We start from the raw sequence: 20,573 nt of genomic DNA, 5'->3' as shown, positions 1-20,573 counted from the left end.
AAGTACTATGACTATTTGCTCTAGAATATACATTTTTGAATGTCTGTTTTTTTTTATTTAAAATGCGTGCATTCTGCATATCCAATAAAATTGTTCTTAGTGTTGCCTAGTGCATGAAATGAAGAATTTAAGGCAAGATGTATAATTTGCTATTACCACTCTAAGTTTTCTGCAATATGAGAGAACAAAAAGCTTTTCCCACTGTTACATCCTTCTAAAGGCCTGATTTATCAAGTTTGCTTTTCTTTTTTATCTTAGAAACAAAAAGAGAGAAAAGCCTTAATAAATCAGGCCTAATTCTTTGTCTTCAGATATAATTAACATTTACCTTTTAAAGTGAAAAAAATTTCAGAGGTTCAAATTAGGTGATGGTCTCCATTAAAACTGAAATATTATACTTATAAATCTAAATTTTACAATCAAAAATAAGTTTTACTCTACCATCACTTCTTTCACTTGATTTGTTGAAATAATTTTTTTGAAAATGGAAAACCAACCTACTGATGCCTCAGTAGTCTGCTACACTGAGATTCAACATTTTAATATTCAGTTTTTTCTTACCAGCTTTGTGTTTAGATATGATGTCCCATATGCTTCGTCGAGAACATGGATCCACTCCTGTAGTTGGTTCATCCAAGATAACCACTTTTGATCCACCAATGAAAGCAATGCTTATTGACAGTTTCCTTTTCATTCCACCTGATAAATTACCAACTTGCTTGTGACGATGATTGTACAGCCCAGTGTCTTTCAAAATCCTTAAAAAGTTCAGTATACAGTCAGTAATGAATATTATGCACTATATCAGATTACATGAATCATAAAAGCAATTTGTCCTCTAACAGGATCTAGATGTGCATGTCAAGCATTGTACTACTTCAAGGACATATATGCAGACTCCTCTAGAGTGAATGATCTCTTCCATAGAGGTCAGTACTTATGCAGAGCTATACTATTTTGAAAAAAGCATTGACAACACTATTATTGTAACCAGGAGTTCCCCCTTTGGAACTCACTCCCTCCGGACCTCCGCCAAGAACCCTGCCACCAGGTATTCAAAAAGAAGCTGAAAACATGGCTTTTCAGCCAGGCTTTTGCGGATAGATAATCCTTTCATAGAGGCCCCACTGGTCATGTCCAACTATAGACTAGTTCTTCAACTGTAATCCCTCTTAATTTTACCTGCTCTCCATACATCCCCCGGCTCTTCAAATACTCCAGGAGCCAGAGACTACATTTGTTCCTCAACCTAGCTGCTGATCAATACGCTGCTAGTAGTCTTCTCTCAGTCCCTCCATGAACCTTTAAACCATTCGTTCCTAATGCATTTCTGTTTGGTCTCTTCCCTTTAAACTTGCCCGTGAGCTAAGTTAACCCTACCTGTTATCTATAAGTTACTCCAGTTCTCCCCGCTATGACGGCCCTGCTCCCAAAGTTTTATTTTGAAATGTCATCACGTATAGCCTTTTGGCTCTTTTATTTTCAGTAGACCTCTACTGTACCACACGTTCAATGTTTGCTCATGTTTATTGTATTTCTTGTTCATTGTACCTCTTGTTCATTGTTTTCTCAGTTTTTACTGTACCACATGTTCACTGTATCCGCCCTCAGCGACAGTTAAGTTCTTTGTAAACCGGTGCAATATGTATACTATACAGGAACATTGGTATATAAAAGTTAAAAATAAATAAATAAATAAAATGACTACGCAAACTGTGCGTGTATGTACAGCTGAGGTACTTCTTTGGTGCTAATTTTTTATTTAATTTATCAATTTATAAGCAGCTTTCCAGCAAGCAACCCAAATTAACTTAAATTGTAACTTTCAAATGTCTATGTTTATACTGTTTCTGGAAACAATGATTTTATATATATACAAAGGGAGAGTAGGAGAGATGTATTGATAGACTGATAATATATACATGCACAGGATTATAGTGCTAAAAGAAAACAATGCATTAATACTGAATCCTTCACATTTACAACTAAGAAGTTGATTCACTCTCAGAAGCTTTGGTTTCCAGAAGGCAAATTATAGGTTTTGGTGAATATCTACTGTTGTAAAAAGGGATATTCAGCTGCCATTCAGTGTGTTTTCAAACTTTCAAAAGGATGTTTGGAAGGGACCAAAAAATATTTGGAGGGCAGAGGAGGAAGGACCATCCTATACTCTCATTATTGAGCTCCATTCGCAATTGACAGCTCATCTCTATTAGATAGGCTGCTTTTATTTTCCTCCCGAAGGCTTCTACCCTAAATAGATTTGCTCCACTCTCCTGTTTACCCAACTAACTTCAGTTACCGCTTACTGGAGGAAAAATGAATTCTACACTTCCTTCTTTTTGCTCTATCCAATTCCATAAAAATGGAATTGGAAAAAAACTATCAGATGTATGTTTATTTAATTTTATTTATTTAAATAATGCATAAACTGCTTAGACCAGGTTCAAAGCGGTTTACATCATAACACTCATAGAAATATGTGGCCCCAATATGACCACATGCCCTTGAGAATATTTGTGGACAATACTCCTTCCTGTGTATTCCCTGCAAGGTTGGATGCACCTCAAGTTAGAGAAAGAGCCTGTTTTTAGGATTTGTAACTACTTTGAGAGTTGTTTTGCTGTGTTGCAGCCTGACACTCTTGGTGTCGGCCATCCCCTGAATCCGGAGGCCAGGCCACGTAAGATCTGTCAGTACCCTTCTAGAACAGAGAAGAGCAGCGGTGACAGTGTCACCCCAGAAAGTTTTGGAAATTTAGGAAGGAAATTCTCTTTTTGTTGAGAGGAGGCATTTCTGTCACCCCTCTTCTCATTTGGAGATTGGGCAAGGTGCCTGATCTCTATCAGTTACAGACCTTTCCATCTGAGAGATCCAAAATAAAAGATCAAGATTGGAGACAGGAGAAAAAAAAAAAACACTGAAGACCCTGGGATACAGGCATAGGCTGGGGAGAAGAGAACAACTTGAAACTTAGTTAGGACTATTTATGCTTAAGGGGATCCTGCACAGAATAGGAATTCCCCCAAAGACTGGCCCTCTTATACACTCAAGTCAGGAGTGTTAGGAATCACCCTAGGAGACTGAGTCCTTACCTTGTACACAAAGAAAATACACATCAGATGATTTGCAAATTGGACATTGATTTAGTTTTGACTAAATCAGTAAATTATCACTTTGTATACCTAGTTCTGTGTCCTGTCTCATCTGTCCCAGCCAAGAACCATCACAGCACCACCTTAGATAACAAGCTACATACTTACTAAGGAAAACACCCCACTGTCTGGGCCAAAAGCGCCAGCTTTTCTTCTACAGAAAGGACTCACCCCTGGGTTCACAAGGAGGAGGGGACAAGTAGAAACGGAAGACTGCCCCAACATATAAATTATTTTTGTGTGCCCTAAAGGAAAATGTCTCTTCTGAGAAAAGGGTTACAAACACATAAAAACATAAAACATTTGGAGCCATTTCTCATTGTCATTAAACAGTAGCAGCATATTTGTGCATAAAAGAGGAGCACTGACAGTTCTTATTAACTGTACGAACATTATCTGCATGTACACTGCCGTCTTTCTCACAATCATTCTCATAAGTGTACATTATTGGGACCTACTCTATACACATGCACTCACACTCAGGATTGAGATATTGCTGTGTGCAAAAGCCTAGGCACTCCTGATTAAATTGTATGTTTCACTGGATCTCTAAAGGAACGGAGCTGATACAACCTCTTCACAGTACAAAGTTAAACACAGTAATGATAATAATGATGATAAATTTTGACAGATTCTGCCATTAAGTCAGTTTTTCTGGTTATGCCATATTTGTTCTTCAGTAGCTGAGTATAAATTTAGAGCATAAGAAATGAATGAAAGATTTTTTGCTCGAGGTTATCATCGATATTGCATATCGAAACCCTATAAAAGGGCATTATATGCTGTGAAGCTTTACTTTCAGAGAAGCCAGCAGTTATATCTCAGTATAACCAAATGATTGCTTACGCATTGCTTAAGAGCCTTTAAATCATTCGGATCAGAAAAATGTTTCACAAACATTGGCCAGTGCTGGCGATTCATCATACATTTATATTTACACTAATGGTAGCTTTTTCCTGTGTCTGTTAATATTAGAGATGTGAATCGTGTGATCGATAGTCTTAACGATCGATTTCGGCTGGGGGGGGGAGGGAATGGGATCGTCGCAGTTTTGTTTTGTTAAATATCGTGTAAATCGGGGGAGGGCGGGAAAACCGGCATACTAAAACAACCCTAAAACCCACCCCGACCCTTTAAAATAAATCCCCCACCCTCCCGAACCCCCCCAAAATGTCTTAAATTACCTGGGGTCCAGTGGGTGGGTCCCAGTGTGATGTTCCACTCTCGGGCCACGGGTGCATTTGATAGAAATGGCGCCGGCGCTACCTTTGCTGACAGGTCAAAGGTAGCGCCGGCGCCATTTTGGTTCCTGTCCCCAGACGTCGCGAGCGTAGGAGATCGCTCCCGGACCCCTGCTGGACCCCCAGGGACTTTTGGCCAGCTTGGGGGGGCCTCCTGACCCCCACAAGACTTGCCAAAAGTCCAGCGGGGGTCCGGGAATGACCTCCTGCACTCGAATCGTGTTGCCGTACGGCCGGCGCCATTTTCAAAATGGCGCCGGCCATATGGCCATACGGCAACACGATTCGAATGCAGGAGGTCGTTCCCGGATCCCCGCTGGACTTTTGGCAAGTCTTGTGGGGGTCAGGAGGCCCCCCCCAAGCTGGCCAAAAGTCCCTGGGGGTCCAGCGGGGGTCCGGGAACGACCTCCTGCACTCGAATCGTGTTGCCGTACGGCAATATGGCCGGCGCCATTTTCAAAATGGCGCCAGCCGTATGGCAACACGATTCGAGTGCAGGTCGCTCCCTGTGACAAGTTAAGGGCAAAGAAGATCGGCGCCATTATGAAACCTCCAGCGCAGCACCCTCACGGCACGATTGAATGGATGGCTCCCGGACCCCCTGCTAGACCACCAGGTACATGTAAAAGGTTTTTGGGGGGGTTTGGGAGGGTGGGGGAGGGTAAGGAATTTCTTTTAAAAGGTCGGGGTGGGTTTAGGGGTTGTTTTGGTGTGCCGGTTTTCCCGCCCTCCCCCAAATAATTCCCAAGAGCGGGAGATTGCGCCGGGGAACCCCCCCCCCCCCCACTGGACCACCGGGTAACTTAACATTTTGGGGGGGTTCGGGAGGGTGGGGGAGGGTAAGGAATTTCTTTTAAAAGGTCGGGGTGGGTTTAGTGGTTGTTTTGGTGTGCCGGTTTTCCTGCCCTCCCCCAAATAATTCCCGTGCCCTATTTAACGATACAATATAAATGCTCCTGATGATAAATCGTGGGCATTTGTATTGTATCGTGTACTCTAACGGTTTAGAACGATTTTAAAATTATCAGACGATAATTTTAATCGTTCAAAAACGATTCACATCCCTAGTTAATATGATTGTGTAGGCTGATTTGAGACCTCATTCCTATGAAATTGGACTGCTTCAATTACTGATTGCACAAGGACATGAGCAGTGTGGAAATTGCTCAGTATACTCCTATATTGTAGAATTACAGCGATTCGATCAACTGGGAGCTAGGAAGACATACTACTCACAAAATTCTACCAGTTGATGCTCTGTTTTTGTGGTGTATGTTATTCAGTGCCCATGTGGACTCCTTTATGTGGGCAAAATGGAATGGATAAAATCAGACTTATTAACTAATTAAATATTATTAACAACATTGTTCCTTTAAAAGTAAGAAACATTAAAACTGACAAGACTGTTCCTTGGCTCTCTCAATGCACAAGTACGCTCCGGAATTTATTGTCAGAGGATGTGGATAAAGCATAGCTGGGTTTAGGAAAGGTTTGGACAAGTTCATGGAGAAGTCCATAAACTGCTATTAATCAAAATGACTTAGGGAATAGCCACTGCTGCTTATTTCTGGGATTTATTTACTACCATAAAATACCATAGATACTACCATAAGAAGCTTGCTAGGAAGACTATTTTGTCCTTTTCTGCTGTCATTTCTATGTTACTATGTTCATTTTTGGGTATTTGTCAGGTACTTGTATTCTGGATTGGCCACTGTTGGAAATAGTGGGCTTGATGAAACCTTGGTTTGGCCAGGTATGGCAACTTCTTATGTTCTCTGATGAACTAAAAAAATCTGAGGTATATAAATAGGAAATTTGAGAGATAATGGAGAAAATGCCCCACTGCTCCCAATCAGTTTAAGAGAAATAAAATAAAGCATATTTTTCAGCTAAGCTTGTTTCATTTTTAAACAGATCATATGAACTGTACCAAATCGTTAAGGGTCTGAAGGCACCATCAACATCTGATTTAAATTCTTCTTCATTTTTCGCTAATAATGAGGCAATAGCCAACAGTGCGGCAAACGTTTTCCACTCCAAAATAGAGAAAATTAAATATTCCTTGACCACAAATTGTAGCTTCTATCACTAATGGCTCATTAGAAGAGAATATTCCTCCACAGCAGTACAAAAGTGCTATAATTAACTTGGTTTTGAAACAAGGTTTCTCTGATTATTCTCAGTGTTTGGGTTTGAGATCCATCTCCCATCTTTTTATTGGGAGATTAATAGAGAGGGTGGTAGAGTGGCAGCTTTCTGAATTCTTAGAGGATAACAACATTCTGGCAAGTAGACAAGCAGGCTTTTGCCAGAAACACAGCACAGAGTCTACACTTCTAGCCATAACTAATAGAAATATGATGGCAGAAAAAGACCACATGGTCCATCTAGTCTGCCCATCCACCCAACTATTTCAGCTTTACAATCCCTACCTCTCTTTCAGACATCATATATGTTCATCTGATGCTTATGTGTTAATTCAGATACAGTTCTTTTCTCCACAATCTCATTAGGAGGCTGTTCCATGCATTCACTACCCTCTCCATAAAGAAATATTCATTTAGATTACTCCTGAGTTTACCTTCTTTCACATTCATTATATGACTCCTCATTCTGGAACTTTCTTTCTGTTGAAAGAGGCTCACTTCCTATGCTTGGATAAAACCATGTGGAGAATGCAAGCATTGATCCCACTATCTCTCGCCTGCCAATTTGAGCACTCTACAACTTTAGCTAATTCCCCTAGAAATCTAGATTCAGGGAAAGAATGTTTCATAATTCTGTTAGATCTGTCTGCCACCTTTGAGAACCACAGACCACAAACAGATGTTAACATGGTTGGTAGATATTGGTGTGAAGGCTAAAGTTTTTACCTGGTTTTCTTCCTTTTTACTGCATAGGACTCAACAGGAGAATTTTTTTCCCAGTCTTGGGAACTAAACTCTGGAGTTCCTAGGGATTTATATTTTCCCCAACTTTAATATTTATCTTGTTTTTCTTGTCACCTTGATAGAGTCTCGGGGACTTTCATATGTGAAATATGCTGACAATATACAAATCTACTGCCCTTTGGATACTGTTCGCTCTGAATCTGTAGCTTATATGAATATTTTTGTACAGGAAATCAAACAATGGCTGGCATATTATAAGCTGAAACTAAAGCATAATAAGATTGCACTTTTATGGTTAAAAAGTCCGCATTGGTAATTGGAGTGTCCCCAATTCCAAGTGCTGAAGTAACAATTTTTGGAGTCTGGTTTGATTTGGCTTTAACAATAGGAAAATATATTATGTCATAGTGAAAACTTGTTTTTTTCCATCTGTGGAATATATATTTGTCCATATCTGGAAAAAAATGACCTCACTTTAGTATGGTTATTGGTCATGATACGCATTGACTATTACAATTCTTTATTACTTGGCCTGCCTAAATATCAAATCCACAGACTTCAGATGCTTGAAAACACAGTTGCTTAGTTGTTAAAACTTATGACCATATAAGCCAATGTTAAAGATACTCTACTGGCTGCCTGTCACTTACACACTGGAATTAGGTGGAGTATAGTAAGGACACACCAAAATATTATCGATCTTAAGATGTGTAAACCAGTAGTTTTATGATCCACAAGGGCATGCTAAATACAGAGTCAAAGCAAAGAACACCCATAAAACATCTCCTTTAATCAAGATAATATGATATTAGTTCCAGAAAAAACTGTATAAAGAGTTGCTTGAGTCACTTGTTAATCACATCGATAATCAAGTATGTCCCTCAACACGGTTTGTGTTTTGCAAAGAAGCTGCATCAGGAGGGACAAAATGAAGGCAATAAAGGGAATCAAAATACAAATTAAGAATATGGCTACATACAGTATAGTGGAAACTGACACAATAACAATCTACCACAAGACACGGCTTCTGTAGAATTGATGCTGGATCAATGCAAACATCAAGACAGATTTATAAAAAGTGCTATTAAAAAAATAGCTTTTTAATAAAAAAAAAAAAAATCAAGAAACAAAGCTGACCAATAAGGTATGAGTTTTACAGCAAGGAGCCAATCAAAGAGAGACTAAACGGTCTAGTCTGGTTAACAATGGGTCACGTGTATTGAAATTCAAAATGTAGTCCTACCACAGGAAATAAAAAAAAAAAAAAATCAAAATGAACTCAAAGAGCATATATCAGAAAAAGACGGCCTACTCAATCTCCTGAGTGCCAGGGATCCCAATTCAGAAATTCAACACTGTTTGCATTATATTAAATATCGAAAAATCACTGTCATGAGAGCGCTAAGTGGTCATGTCGATGTCGATTACAAAAATTCTAAAATCGGTAACAGAATGACCTTTATCCAGCTAATAGGGGACCAAGGGAGCGTCGCACTTTGAGAGGCAAATACTAGAACAGTGTTCATAAATTCTAGTTTTAACTTAATGAATTATTTTACTTACATACAACCAGAGGCAAGTGCAACTTATCCCATTTACAATACCACTGGATGAGCAGTCCTATTTACTCCTAAGATGATATAATTGGCCAGAGAAAGGTATTGGAAGATGGATATGGAGTCTGACAGAGGTTAGCTATTATGAATATTCAAACAAGCATACAAATGAGCTTTACATTTAAATCTGGACCTTTCAGTTTCCCTGTCACCAGTCACACCCTCTGACAGAATGGCACGTATGCTACCCTTTTCAAGTAGGATTGGAGACATCTGTACAATCATTAAACATCACTGGTCCACCTTATCTCCACTCTCTATTTTTTCAGCACTCTTGCAGTTTGCATTTTATCAGGGTAGAAACCTAACATTATCTGAATTGTCAACGACCGCTTCTAATGATCCTCTACCCATGTGACCACTGCAATGCCTGTTCCATGTCAGACTCCATATTCATTTTTCAATACTCTGTCACTGGTTGATTATATCATCTTAGGAGTAAATTGGATTGCTCATTCACTGTCACAATTTCATCTGCTGTGCAGCCTTACCTTGCCCTGCTTCTGTCTGCAATGATGCCTCCCTGCCAGTAGAGGCCTCCAGTGAGCTCTGCTCCTAGCTATCTGAGCCATCTCCTCACTGGCCACCTGAACCAGCATTTCCTGAATTACTTAAGCCAGCCTGTCCAGTCCATTTATGCCTCTTCATGGAGTCACCCTTGGCTCTCTGCCCTGGCCTCCATTACCTTGCTCCATGCCTTCTGGTCTCCAGGCCTTCTCTTACCTTGTACCTTGCTCTGGACCTATCTAGACATCTCCTTTCCTAGTGGCTTCTGGGTCTTCTGTTACCTTATACCTTGTTCTGTGGCTTACTCAGGCCTTACTTTGCTCTGTGTCCTCCAGGTCTGCTCTTATCTTATACCTTGCTCTGCAACCTACTCGGGCCTTTCTTTGCTCTGTCGTCTCCGGGTCTACTATTCGTTTGCACCTTGTCTTGTGGCCTTAAGGCCTCCAGGCCTGCTCTTGCCTTGCACCTTGTGTTGTGGCCTACTCAGACTTTTCCTTGCCTTGTGTCCTCTGGGTCTCTTGTATCTTGTGCCTTGCAGCCTATCGAGGCCTCTCTTTGTCTAATGGCCTTTTGGTTTTATACCTGGTGCCTATGGGCTTTCTGCTTTGTTTTCTTTGGGCCTCAGTGTTCTCTATTCAGTGTTGTCTTTGTCTAGTCCTTGTCCGGACCTGTTCTTGTCTGCCTTGTCTAGTCTTATCCTTGTCTGGTCTTGTCGTGCCCTGCCCAGTCCAGTCCCTAGTATCCATTACCTGCCTTGCCATTGCCTTGTCTTGCACCATACTGTATCCAGTCCCAGTTCCTGCTCAGTATCCTGCGCAGCTTGTGTCTGTATCCAGTCTCAGTCCCTGCTCAGTATCATGCCCAGTCTATGTCTATATCCTGCCACAGCCCTTGCTCAGTATCTCACTACCCTCCTGCTCCAGTATCCAGTCCTCAGGCCCAGTTTCATCCAGCCTGCCCAGCCTGTCCAGCCTTGACCAGCCTGCCCAGCCTCATCCAGCATATCCAGCACCTGCCTATCCTCAGTGCTAGTCCAGCTTCCAGCTGTGTCCAGCCAAGATGTTTTGCCATCCTTGGAGTCCTTGGATGTTTTGCCATCCTTGGATGTTTTGCCATCCTTGGAGTCCTTGGAGCCCTGCGAGCTCCAAGGACTCAACCTGTGTGACTATAATAAGCATGTGTGTGTGTGTGTGTGTGTATGTGTATGTGTGTGTGTGTGTGTGTGTGTGTTTATTATCTATGTGTATTTGTGCATTGGGGTATCCTCATTGGTTCCCATGGAACCAAGGTGAATAAATGTTTCAAAGAGTATGAAAATGAGGTGATGTGCTGACTGGTTTGTGCAAGCAAAACTCTTCAATTGCACTGACATAATTGTCCCTGCATGCTTAGCATGGTTTCCATTCCTTTTCTTATAGAGATTGACATCACCTGAGCGATTTTTTCTGACTGAAAAGTGATTATTGACTCATACTCAAGAGAATGAAGCAGTTAATGTATTCCATGGCTCAGAGCATTGTGGGCCCTATATGTTCCTATTTGACCTCTCATGCACCCTCTGCTCTAACTTTGTTCCACATTTTTTTAATTGCTAGCCTGCCCAAATAACTATTCACCGCAGACTCCTTTCTGGTATCAAAATTGGTGAATTGCCCACTGAGTGCTAAACAGCTTAAAATGATTAAAATATCATCATGCATGACACAGACATTTCCATTGAAATAGAATCAAAATGTTTGCAAACACTTCACAGTCACCTTGATCATAGTCACCTGTGAAAAGTAATTTGTCATCAATTTCCTGTTTTGGTTTAGAGCTCTACAGATTAAGATATGGGAGGAAAAGCAGAACTTTTAAATAGTCTGCATAAATCAACAAATGTGCTTATAAGTGGACTCATGGAGATTTATGCTAGAATCTGCACAGTTTATAAAAAATCACAAATTTCTGCCCCCAAAGTAAGTATGTATGTTTCAGTATGCGCAAACATTTCTAATAAAGAAACATGATTAGTTTCTCTTCCCATTTTATAAAATTACACACATATATTTTATGCACATAATAATTATAATATGTGCATATAATAATCCAGAGTTATACATGGAGGCTTGTATACTATAATGCAGGGGTCCCCAACCACCGGTCCGCGGACCAGGACCGGGCTGTTGGGGTTTTTTGCCGGTCCGCGGCACCGCCGCAGACCAGCACTAAACACTGGCAATGTGCTGCCTGCTGCCCAGGGCCGGTGGAAGCACAGCATTAGGGGGCGCCGAGCCGCCGCTGGCCGCTGGTGGACCTCATCCCACTGGTGGCTGAGCGGTGAACTACTGCTATGCTGTGTGCCAGATACACACAGCAAGAAGATCAGCAGGGCCGTGGTGGAGCTCACGTCACCACGGCCGAAGAAAAAGGTCGCGTCTAAACATGCAGGTGCTCTTCCTCCTTCCTGCCCGTGCGGCCCAGGAAGAAAAATGTTGCCGGAGCCGCGTGGGCAGGAAGGAGGAGGAGCATCAGCTGCGTGCAGAAGAGGAGCAGCGCCGCCCGAGAAGACCAGGGCCGCTGCAGAGCCCATCCTGTGGCGACCCGTAAAGAAGAGGCCCAGAGGTGAGAGAGAGGCTGAGGGCCTGTAGAGTGTGTATGTGTGCGTGTATGAGATGTATGGAACAACTCCCCTATGAGGAAAGACTAAAGAGGTTAGGACTTTTCAGCTTGGAGAAGAGACGGCTGAGGGGGGATATGATAGAGGTGTTTAAAATCATGAGAGGTCTAGAACGGGTAGATGTGAATCGGTTATTTACTCTTTCGGATTGTAGAAAGACTAGGGGGCACTCCATGAAGTTAGCATGGGGCACATTTAAAACTAATCGGAGAAAGTTCTTTTTTACTCAACGCACAATTAAACTCTGGAATTTGTTGCCAGAGGATGTGGTTAGTGCAGTTAGTATAGCTGTGTTTAAAAAAGGATTGGATAAGTTCTTGGAGGAGAAGTTCATTACCTGCTATTAAGTTCACTTAGAGAATAGCCACTGCCATTAGCAATGGTAACATGAAATAGACTTAGTTTTTGGGTACTTGCCAGGTTCTTATGGCCTGGATTGGCCACTGTTGGAAACAGGATGCTGGGCTTGATGGGCTTGATGGACCCTTGGTCTGACCCAGTATGGCATTTTCTTATGTTCTTATGTTCTTATGAGTTGAGAGATTGTGTGTGAGAGTGAGTTGAGAGACTGTGTGTGGGAGTGAAGACCTGAATGTTTGCAGAGAAAGCATGTGAGAGCCTCTGTGTGTGTGAGAGAGACAGCATGTGACAGTGAGAGCTTGTGCTTGAGCAAGACAGCATGTGGGAGTGAGAGAGAGCCTGTGTGTGTGAGAGTCAGACAGCATGTGCCCGTGACAGACTGTGTTTATGAATGATTGTATGAGAGAGAGCATGTGAGAGTGAGAGCCTGTGTGTGTGTGTGTGTGTGTGTGTGTGTGTGTGTGTGAGAGAGAGAGAAAGCATGTGAGAATGAGAACCTGACTGTGTGTTTGAGGGAAGAAGACAGATGGAGAGAAAAGAAATAGAAAAAAAGACAATATAAAAGGAATTGGCAAAAAAATAAGAAAGGGAAGGTGGAAAAAAAAAAAGCTTGTGACCAACCGATTAGAAAACTAAGATTAGACAGCAAATGTATAAAAAAATAAATCACTTTTTACTGATTGACACATGCAATCTTTGGGAATGTGCAAAAGTAGCACTTTCACTATGCATGGAGGAACTGGAAGTCCATGGGGCCTGCACAGAGGAGGCAGCAGAATGGGCTTCAGTGCCAGTAGCAGCAATCAGCACCTCCCCAAGAGCCACACGGCAGCAGTGACAGTGGAAGCAGAGGAATGAAAGAGGCTCTGAGGTAGCTGGCAAAAGAAAGAGAGGGGGTCTCTGCTTTTAGTGTGTGCATGTGTATGAATGGGAGTCTGCCTGGGGGTATATGTGTGTGAATGCATGGGTACCTGCCTGAGGGTGTGTCTGTGTATGAAAATGAATGGGTGTCTTCCTGGGGTTTGTATGTGTGAGAATAGGTGCCTGCCTGTGTGTGGTATATGTGTGTGTGTGTGTGTGTGTGAGAATAAATTGATTCCTGCCTGGGGGTCTGTGTGTGTGAGAATGAATGTGTGCATGCCTGGGGGATGAGGAGGGAGTGGTGTGAAAATGAATGGGAGCCTGCCTGGGGTTCAGTGTGAGAATGACTGGGAGCTTGGTTTGGTGCTCACAGCCAGGGGAGGCCATGAGAGGGAAGGCGTCAGGTGGAGGAGAGAGGTGTGAAGTTTGGAAAACAAGGCAAACAAGCCCAGTGCTCCCATTCATTCTGAACCTATGGTGAGTTGAGTCACATTCACAATATAAATATCATAATTAAATGATAAGTATGCACTAAAATCCAACCCCCTCCATAACCCCACCCCCATATGACCAAAGCCCTGCCCCACCCCCACCCCCACCCTGCCCTGCCGGGCCATGGAAAAATGGTCTTGCTTGAAGCCGGTCCCTGGTGCAAAAAAGGTTGGGGACCACTGCTATAATGAATGTGCATACTCCACCTATTAAAATACTTGTGCTGGTACTTGCAATTACAAGTTCACTGACACTTCCACCAATTCACCCAGACTCTCCATCACTTCACTCTGAATTCCCAATCACTTAACTCAGTCTTTCCACCCAAACACATGAAACAAAAGAGAAGTGCAAATTCACTTCTGAGACTTATAGTAATTAACAGGTGTGAAAGGGTATGGAGAAGTTCAGTAATGTATGTGCATATATCATGTATGAAATAGCAACTTGTGTGCAAATTTCAGAACCCTGCCCCAGAGCACCCCTAAATCACCCCTTTTTTCCCTGTTAACATTTATGCATGACACCATAAATATGCACGTACTCACGATGCTTCCAAAATAGCACATACACATGAACATGCTACTTACACAATTATATACTGATTTTGTATATGGAGACCTTTTCAAAATTAACCTCTTAGGGGCGGATTTTAAAAGGAGCGCGAATAGGCCTACTTTTGTTTGCGCTCGGGCGCAAACAAAAGTATGCTGGATTTTAGTAGATACGCGCGGAGCCGCGCGCGCAAGGCTATGGATTTTGTATAGCCGGCGCGCGCCGAGCCACGCAGCCTACCCCCGTTCCCTCCGAGGCCGCTCCGAAATCGGAGCGGCCTCGGAGGGAACTTTCCTTTGCCCTCCCCTCACCTTCCCCTCCCTTCCTCTACCTAACCCACCCGCCCGGCCCTGTCTATACCCCCCCCTTACCTTTGTTGGGGGATTTACGCCTCCCGGAGGGAGGCGTAAATCCCCGCGCGCCAGCGGGCCTCCTGCGCGCCGGGCCGCGACCTGGGGGCGGGTACGGAGGGCGCGGCCACACCCCCGGACCGCCCCGGGCCGTAGCCATGCCCCGTACCCGCCCCCAAAACGCTGCCGACATGCCCCGAAAACGCCGCGACGACCGGGACCGCCCCCGGACACGCCCCCTCCGAAAACCCCGGGACTTACGCGAGTCCCGGGGCTCTGCGCGCGCCGGTAGGCCTATGTAAAATAGGCCTACCGGCGCGCAGGGCCCTGCTCGCGTAAATCCGCCCGGTTTTGGGCGGATTTACGCGAGCAGGGCTCTGAAAATCCGCCCCTTAAAGTATTAACATTAAGGAGTTGTGTTTTTAGTTCCTTTTCAAAATTCAATGATTTCTAGTAACAATACTGATATCTTGGTTGAATATTTCCTATTTATTAAATACCCATTGGGATATCAAGGGTTAGATATTGAAATCCTAAATGGCTAAGTAACTTAGGCCTGGATTCATCATTCCTCACAGAATGATGAATCCTGCAAAAACGAGGGCAGGGGCGAAGGCGGGGCTGGGCCTGCAAAAGCCTGCAGCCTTCGCACCATGGCGGTGCGCTGGCTGCTGGCTTTCACACCGAATAGTGCTACTGTGAAAAGTGGTGCTATTCGGCATGCTACTGCCGATGATAACGTTACTAACATTATTGCCGGCAGTGAAGACACCGCTGACTCCGCCCCCTGCCCACCCTGACTCCTCCCCTCCCCCTAATTTGCATTATATCGCATGTGAAAAGGCCCTTTTCGCATGCGATATGGCCTTATTGTGTGCGTTAGGGCCCTAACGCACGCGATAGAGCTTCAGAAAATAACCCCCTTAGCTGGATAAGGTATCTGGCTAAGTAGCACCATCCCAATCTGCCCACTGACCATCTTCAAAGTTCTCCAGCTAAGAGATAACCAGATAAGTGGCTTATCTAGCTCTCTAGCTGCCTTTGAATTTAAGCCAATAGTCAGCGGTCGATAGATAGCTGGATAAGTCCTATTTTTCTTCCGGCTGAATATCAGGCCCCAGATAATTAAGCATCAGGAAATATCACTTTGGATTGCCTGTGTTTAGAGCATGCAGCATAAGACATGGCAACTGCCCATTTCATTTTCGTATTCTCTATTCACAGTGTGATCTTGAGCAAAGCACTCCCCCCCCCCCCCCCCCCCCTTGTGCTCAAACTCAGGTTGTAAACTCTTTGGAGCCAGAATGTTGCAACAGTGTAAAATCATCTTGCATAGTACTCGTCATACTAAAGGACTGAGGCACCATCTTTTGTGACTAGAGCAAAAACAAGTGCTCAAAATGGAGAGTGAACCCAGACCCCCTATTTGGAATAAAGACATAAAATGGCTTCTCCAGTGGCACAGTGGTTAACAGCAATTTTAGGAAAGCAAACTTTGTTGTCAGGCTAACAAATCAGATTGTTTTGCTGATTTGTAATCACCTTTCCTTCACCCTCCTACATATTGCAGTACCTCGACACTTCATCATGCAGCTCCTGCCTGGTCCATTGGGGTGCCTTGATAGCAGCATACAACAAAAGGTGCTCCTTAGTGGTGAGATGATCAAATAACACATCGTACTGCATGCAGACGCCCATACTCCTTCTGATTTGGTTCAAATGAGTCCTTATGTCCTTTCCATAAACAAGGATGGTGCCTGACGAGGCACTGAATAGCCCAGTTAGCATGGAACTATAAGATCAAAGAGAAAATAATTTATTCCTAATTCAAGGCCTATGTGGTGGGAAAAATAAAACCTCATTAGTAAATGACTGATAATGTCTTCCCCACCTTCTTATTCAGGCTTTTATTAGAAAATATGGATAATGCATAGCAAATTGAACTAATGTATTGGAATCCCTATAGAAAAGAGACACATATTTGAGAGAATCTAATAGCACAGAGTCTTATTAAGAGAGTCCAGTTATATAAAGGTGTTCTCTAGAATTAAGTGCTAAGGCACTTATAATTTATTTTATTTATTTATTTATTTATTTAATGTATTTCTATACCAGCATTCAAGATTAGTATCACATCATGCTGGTTTACATTAAACAAGGGGGTGTAATATAGATAACTAAACAGAACTGTAACAAGTGTAATGAAGAAAAACTCTGAAGTTATAATAAAACAGGATGCTAAAACTGGGTGGAGGAAAGTCTAAAGGAACTTAACGGTAAGAGCTATATAATGAGAAACCCGATAGACTGTAGAATACTTAATACATTTAGCAGACTTCTACTAAGCAGTACATACATGGTAGTTGTTTTTCCAGCTCCGTTGTGTCCCAGGAGTGTTGTTAATTGCCCTTCATAGAAGTTAAGATTCAGGTTATGAACTACTGATTTGGTTTGATATCTTTTGGTCAGTCCATGCAACGAAATTCCAGCAATGAGTGCTCTGGGTTCCGGTTCAAAGTTTGAAGAAAGGTCACCTACAGAGTTTAAAAAGAAGTCTGTAAAAAAAAAATTATTCACAATCCAAAACTTACTCTATTTGAGTCAAATGTATATCTTTTCCTTTGATTTTCAGGCCAGAATGAATCAGTGTATCCTGTAGACCCATGCAAATTAGGAAAATTATACCACTGGGGATATACTAAAATACTCTAATAATGCCAAGAAAAGTCAGAAATATGTTCTATTTACTTTACAGTCCAATACAGACAATTGAATCCAGTTGAAATCTATTTGTTTTTGTCTCTTTACAAATATTGTAGATATTTTGCTGCTTTTGCATGTAGTACTCTTTGGGCAGATTTTCAAAGGGGTACGCACGTAACATATGCACGTAACCCCCGAAAACCTTCCCCTTCCTGCCCCTGCACGCGCCGAGCCCATCTTGCGTAGGCTCAGTGGCGTGCGCAAGCCCCGGGACGCACGTATGTCCCGGGGCTTGCAAAACGGGGCGTTCGGGGGCGGAGACATGGTGGGATGCCAGCCCGTCGGCGGGACCGAGGCCTCCAGCACAGCCGCCGTGCTAGAGGTTCGCACGCCGGCACTCGGCCGGCGCATGGAAGATACGCTTGCCCAAGGCAGGCGTAAAAACCGAGATAAGGTGGAGGGGGGGGGATTTTGGTTGCCCAAGGCAGGCGTAAAAACCGAGATAAGGTGGAGGGGGGGGATTTTGGTAGGGCTGGGGGGTGGGTTAGATAGGGGAAGGGAGGGGAAGGTCGGGGGAGGGGGAGGGAACGGAGGAAGGCTGAGCGGCTCGGCGCACACAAGTTGCACAATTGTGCACTCCCTTGCGCGCGCCGACCCTGGATTTTATAAGCGCCCTCTTGTTATAAAATCTATGCCCGCGAGCAGGTTTGAAGATCTGCCCCTTTGTACCCATTATGTGTGTATTTATTTATACATTTATATGATGCCCTAAACCAGAGCGCAGTCATTGTATTCCAGAGATGTTGGAATTAGTGCCAATTGCTGACAGGTGTGATGGTGTTTTTTATAGTGATGTGGACGCTACTTAAAATTGGACCGAGACCACTCGCTCATCTCAAACAGGCCACCAAATGATTTCTAGCTGCTACTCACATACAGCCACTTCCAACCAGACTAGAGAAGAAAGATTCATTGTGCAAGTTCACTGAACTATCTAGTCCAGTGGTTCTCAACCTTTTTCACATCATGACACACCTGACAGACCACGCTCACATGTGTGATACACTGCTCATTGCAATTCACGGCAGAAACAAAAAATAAAGGCCCAGTATTATTTTTATTGTTAAGAATGAACAGAAATTGCATTAATAGTAAACATCCCACACCAAAACAGCACCAATTTCCAGTACTCAAACAGTAACCACCTTACCTAACAACACTGAAAATATTACACTAGGCCTTAAGACACCAACACACCTCCTATTAGGAAAACAGAACAAACTAGGATACTATAGAGCCCTGCACAGAAACTACACACCAACAGAAAACCTCACCTGAATCACATGTGCTGATCCTCACCTAACAAAGAATAAAGAGACCAAAACTCATAACTAGAAGCATGCAGACAAAACTGAGTTGGAAATCGCATCAAGCCAGAGTCTCGGTATGCAGTATAACAAAGGAAAAAAAGAAACATCACCAGTCCTTATAAAACAAATCAAGAAATATAAAATCAATAGCAGCAAAACCATGCTAACAAAAAGAACAGATTATTTTGAAACAGCTGATGAATTGTAATGGTCCCGGGCCGTGTCCCGGTCCCTCCACTTACCTCAGGGACAGTTCGGGCCGCTGTGACTGCTTGACTCGGGCCGTGTGGCTCCTTCCTTGAGGGAGACGCCGTCGATGCTCCACGGCTGGCCTCGCCCCCTAGGTGCGCGCGCGCACAGGGGCTTGGCTCTTAAAGGGGCCAGTGCGGGAAACGCAGCCTGCCCTTGAATGACATCAGATGCTCCCAGGGTATTTAACCCTGCAACTGGATCTCTTCCCTGCCTAACAACGAGGTTCTCTATTGAGTTTCTAGTTGCGGTTCCTGGTTCCTGACCTTGACTTCTGACTCCTGGCTTTGACTTCGGCTTGTCCATTGACTTCTGACTTCAGCTTCCATCCCTTGGCTTTGTCTTCGGCTTCTGACTTCTGGCTTTGACTTCGGCTCATCTACTGGCTTCTGACCTCTCATAACCCACAGGCATCTGGTTCTGCGCCTTCCAGGATGTCTCGCCTAAGTCCCAGCGGCTCGGGTCCTCATGGGCTCCTCCCGGGGGGACCATGGGCTTCCAAGGGTGAAGTTCTTCTTGACCTCCTGGTCCTGACTTCTTCACTTGTCTCCCTCTGGGACGTCTCTTCGGGTCCTCGGCCTCAGAGGACCACGCCTAAGTCCAAGAGGCCTGGATCTTCACGGGCTCCTCCCGGGGGGACCTCGGGCTTCCGGTGGTAAAGATTCTTCGAGACCCCTCTCCTATGCTGCCTCCCAGCTTTGACGTCCACTGTGGGCCTCCCCACGGTGCATCACCATCCGTCCCAGCCGGCTCAAGGGTCCACGAATCCAACATGAATGGAATATCCAATAATTAGAAATTATATAAAAAATGTCCAAATACCAATAAAATATTTCAAAATAGCAGACACAAAGGCCCAATAATTAGAAATAATAAGGATACAAAAAATGTTTTGCTCTGCATACCCGGGAAGGTTTGATATCCAGGTGTCCTGAGATTGTTTTGAATTAGCAGGAGGAGGGATGGTTTGCTTGCAACTTTCTCCTCGCTCTCTCTCACTCATACTGGCTCTCAATCGCTCACATATACACATGCTTTTTCTCTCTCACTTATTTAGACTTTTAATTACCCATTTACACACATGCTGTCTGTCTTTTCACGCTTACACACACAGGCTTTCAATCACAGGAGGACTGGGAAGTGTGGCGACACACCTGCATGTGCTTGGCGACATACTGGTATGTCACGACACACTGATTGAGAACCACTGATCTAGTCCCCAAGTCATCTTTCTCTGGCATTAAGCCCTGTATGTTTTTCCCTTCTGTTGATAACAGTAATAGGACAGTCACAACCGAAATTCCAATATTAGGCCCTCATTTACTAAGCATTTTTCCTATATATGCAGAATGAGAAAAAAGCCTTAGTAACTCAGGTTCTTAGCTTGTACTCAGTGAGCTTGATCCACTCAAAATGGAGACTTCAGAAGATTTCCAGCAAAATGAAATTATTCACCTTCAACGAATAAATTATTCTAACCCATTTTAAAAAATATTTTAACAGCCTTGCATATCTATATAAATAAAAATGTAAATATTTGTTTATTCAAAATCTTAAATCT

At 43.3% G+C, this 20,573-nt stretch overlaps 1 protein-coding gene across 1 annotated transcript in view; it reads right to left on the bottom strand.

The window, feature by feature from the left end:
* The window catches only part of ABCA12 (ATP binding cassette subfamily A member 12), a 615,834-nt gene that overhangs the window by 219,620 nt on the left and 375,641 nt on the right, over positions 1–20,573 (bottom strand). The window contains exons 28-30 of the mRNA XM_029607914.1: positions 17,047–17,224; positions 16,264–16,482; positions 562–758 (exon numbers count right to left, since the gene is read on the bottom strand). Coding sequence (XP_029463774.1) covers positions 562–758; positions 16,264–16,482; positions 17,047–17,224 — 594 coding nt within the window. The remainder of the gene's footprint in view (positions 1–561; positions 759–16,263; positions 16,483–17,046; positions 17,225–20,573) is intronic.

The sequence above is a fragment of the Rhinatrema bivittatum genome, chromosome 6, assembly GCF_901001135.1.
Source record: "Rhinatrema bivittatum chromosome 6, aRhiBiv1.1, whole genome shotgun sequence".
NCBI classification, from domain to species: domain Eukaryota; kingdom Metazoa; phylum Chordata; class Amphibia; order Gymnophiona; family Rhinatrematidae; genus Rhinatrema; species Rhinatrema bivittatum.
This window is presented reverse-complemented; position numbering and strand designations above follow the sequence as displayed.